The 1,012-nt window shown below is 40.6% G+C and overlaps 2 protein-coding genes across 3 annotated transcripts in view; both read right to left on the reverse strand.

The window, feature by feature from the left end:
• The window catches only part of LOC118412868, a 38,594-nt gene that overhangs the window by 28,075 nt on the left and 9,507 nt on the right, over positions 1-1,012 (reverse strand). The window lies entirely within an intron of this gene.
• The window catches only part of LOC118412864 (16S rRNA endonuclease CdiA-like), an 8,463-nt gene that overhangs the window by 6,872 nt on the left and 579 nt on the right, over positions 1-1,012 (reverse strand). For both annotated transcript variants that reach the window (XM_035815912.1, XM_035815911.1), the window contains exon 2: positions 245-416. In XM_035815912.1, the coding sequence (XP_035671805.1) occupies positions 245-399 (155 nt within the window). In that variant the 5' untranslated portion in view covers positions 400-416. The remainder of the gene's footprint in view (positions 1-244; positions 417-1,012) is intronic.

Raw genomic sequence — 1,012 nt, forward strand, 5'->3', positions numbered from 1 at the left:
ACAAACCAAAGAGGAAATAATGATACTGATACTATCAAGCAACTTTGCAGTGCCAGACAATTACCAGTATAGTTAACCACCATAGATAGATGAGAGCTTTGCTTTTGTTTTAGTTTATACTTATAGTTCATTGTCAAAGAGCTAGCCCATGTAATAACCGACCAATGGCTTCATATAGTTGGGCAGGCCTGGTCGTGTGTCTTTAAATAAAAAACAATCACTGGAAAGTAAAAGCACTTCTTACCTATGGCATCTGAATTGTTGGTCCTCCACAATGATGGTCACATCACAGAGTTCACCGTCGTTGCGCATCTGGTTCAGCCTGCACAGTAGAGACCGCTCCCTCTGTCCAAACGTCAGGGTGATACCCTTCTGGCTATACATATGGTCCCCTGCCATCACAGCAGGTTCTAAGACTTGTGAAATGAAAATAACATACAGTTCAGTGGCCTTGTGTAAAGTCTGTTATTTAATAACAAACTTTACAATATGAGTATTTATATTTGTATCGGGACAATTTCTTCTACTTCAGTCATTTCAGACAGTATCCGTGACAGATTATTATCCCGCCCATGTCAAATTCCCTTTGTATTGCCTTTGTCTGTCAGCAGGGCTAGTCAATTGTCATTTTGATAAGCCATATGCTAGTTGGGCAGCCCTGGCTGTGCGTGGTGAACAGCCAAACCAATAAATTATACATCCAATAAATGTAATCTCCAAGCAGATCCTACAGTAGCACAAGATAGCATCAAAAGCTGGCAGAGGAGTGAAGCCGGCTTAGGAGTGTGTTTCGCTGACTACACTCCTTGGCCAGTTTGGTACTACCTTATGCCATTGTAGGATCTGCTTGGAGATTACAATAAATGTACATTTCTTAAGTCACTGACGAAAGCTTGTGATTGCTATTAAAAAATTATGAAGCGTCTGACTGTTTACAGCTAAGTCACCTTTGTATAACCGGTGTATCTTATCACAGTGGCTAACCTTCATAAATCAAGGAGGTAAAAATGCT

Source organism: Branchiostoma floridae, chromosome 4 (assembly GCF_000003815.2).
Source record: "Branchiostoma floridae strain S238N-H82 chromosome 4, Bfl_VNyyK, whole genome shotgun sequence".
Lineage (NCBI taxonomy): Eukaryota > Metazoa > Chordata > Leptocardii > Amphioxiformes > Branchiostomatidae > Branchiostoma > Branchiostoma floridae.